Below are 1,503 nucleotides of genomic sequence, written 5' to 3'. Positions count from 1 at the left end.
AGAATATCCTCTTTGTGGATGTATCTGAGCCCAGTGAGTATCTAGGAGGACCACCGAGGGCTACTGGTGATCCCGTGTTGAAACAGTTGTGTAAATATCAATCCTCCAGGTAACGTGAAAGTTATCGACTTCGGCTTGGCAGAACTATTCGGCGTGAACGTTGAGAAAAGCATGAATGTGAGTGTTGTTGTTGTTGTCGGTTGAATGAGGGTGCCTCCACAGGTCGCAGGGACTGCCTTCTACATGGCACCTGAGATCTTCCGTCCACCCTTCGACTACAAATGTGATATCTGGAGCCTCGGTGTGATACTGTACGGACTACCATAACTCCCTCTTTGGACAACTCTCAATCAGCTACCTCCTTCTTACCGGTTACCTGCCCTTCTTCGGCACAAGTGTCAGCGATGTGAAGTCGAATGTGATGAAGGATACAGTAGAGGTGCAGTAGAGAATGAAGATTAGGTTTTGTATAAGAGGGTTCAATGGCCTGACACTGTTTGCAATTCGTCGAGGAGGTTGAGAGTATCCAAGGCAGCGCGGGATTTGGTAAATGGAGGGAGTCTAAAGTTTATAATCATTTCCGACAGGTTGAAAAGATGCTCGTTAAGGATCCGTTACAGAGAGAGAGCGCCGCTGATCTGCTCAAACATCGTTGGTTGAGGAAGTTCTCTTCAGAGAATTGTTGGATGAATGTAACAGCGGAGCGATGCAATCCCTGATAGCCCCACTGTGATTCCAGGGAGTTCGGCTCCTTTCTGGTGGGGTGGTGGATTGTATATGCTACTATGCGCGACAAAGTGAACTGAAGAAAGCAATCATCAACCTCATCGCTCATCAATGGTCATTTCAAGAACAAGAACATGTGAAAGCCTCTCTTTGCACGGCGGCTGCTCTTCCTTGTTATCCCCTCGTGGTTAGGTTAGGTCATTGTTCACCGATCTGGATTCGGAGGCTCGGGGCTGCCTGCCGGTGTCGAGAGTGGCTGAGGCATTACGGCAATCTCAGGTTAAAATGAGCGCCTCTGATGCATGGAGAGTAGCTTCTGCCATGGATCGAACCGGGGATGGTAGGTGGGGTGATCGCCCTTTTGTCTACTCTACCAGTTGAACTACATATTGGCAGGGTACATCGGTTACACGGAGTTTGTTGGGGCGTGCATCATTCGTGAGTACTAAAGAAGTGATAAGCTATGTTACACAGCCGATGACAGGGAGGTTGCAACGCGAGGAAGGCGTGATAAAGGCAGCATTCCGATCTTTCACACCGAGGTCCTCTTCCCCTACAGTAGACGAGGTAGCGGTTAGCTTGTGGGCAGTACTATCTGGTGAAAGGTAATACTCGATAGGAGGGATGCTGGAGAGGTAGCTATTCAGATGTGCCTTGACGGATTATTCAGATGAACCAGATGATTGCGATAGACGAGCCCAGTGAGTGTAGGTCCAATGTGATGTAGCTATCATTGCCTTGTGATAGGAGCAGTACCAGCACGACCCCGTCTTCCAT

General features: G+C 49.0%; 1 protein-coding gene across 1 annotated transcript in view; it reads left to right on the top strand.

The window, feature by feature from the left end:
- Positions 1-1,175, top strand: part of Pmar_PMAR026476 (protein kinase, putative) — a gene marked incomplete at both ends in the record, with an annotated part of 1,731 nt that extends 556 nt beyond the window's left edge. Inside the window, 8 exons of the mRNA XM_002781437.1 lie at positions 1-33; positions 110-177; positions 223-311; positions 355-418; positions 463-546; positions 588-692; positions 919-1,066; positions 1,123-1,175. The exon at positions 1-33 is cut by the window's left edge and continues 4 nt beyond it. Coding sequence (XP_002781483.1) covers positions 1-33; positions 110-177; positions 223-311; positions 355-418; positions 463-546; positions 588-692; positions 919-1,066; positions 1,123-1,175 — 644 coding nt within the window. The remainder of the gene's footprint in view (positions 34-109; positions 178-222; positions 312-354; positions 419-462; positions 547-587; positions 693-918; positions 1,067-1,122) is intronic.
- Positions 1,176-1,503: the final 328 nt, after the last annotated feature.

The sequence above is a fragment of the Perkinsus marinus genome (genome assembly GCF_000006405.1).
Source record: "Perkinsus marinus ATCC 50983 genomic scaffold scf_1104296942454, whole genome shotgun sequence".
NCBI classification, from domain to species: domain Eukaryota; phylum Perkinsozoa; order Perkinsida; family Perkinsidae; genus Perkinsus; species Perkinsus marinus.
This window is presented reverse-complemented; position numbering and strand designations above follow the sequence as displayed.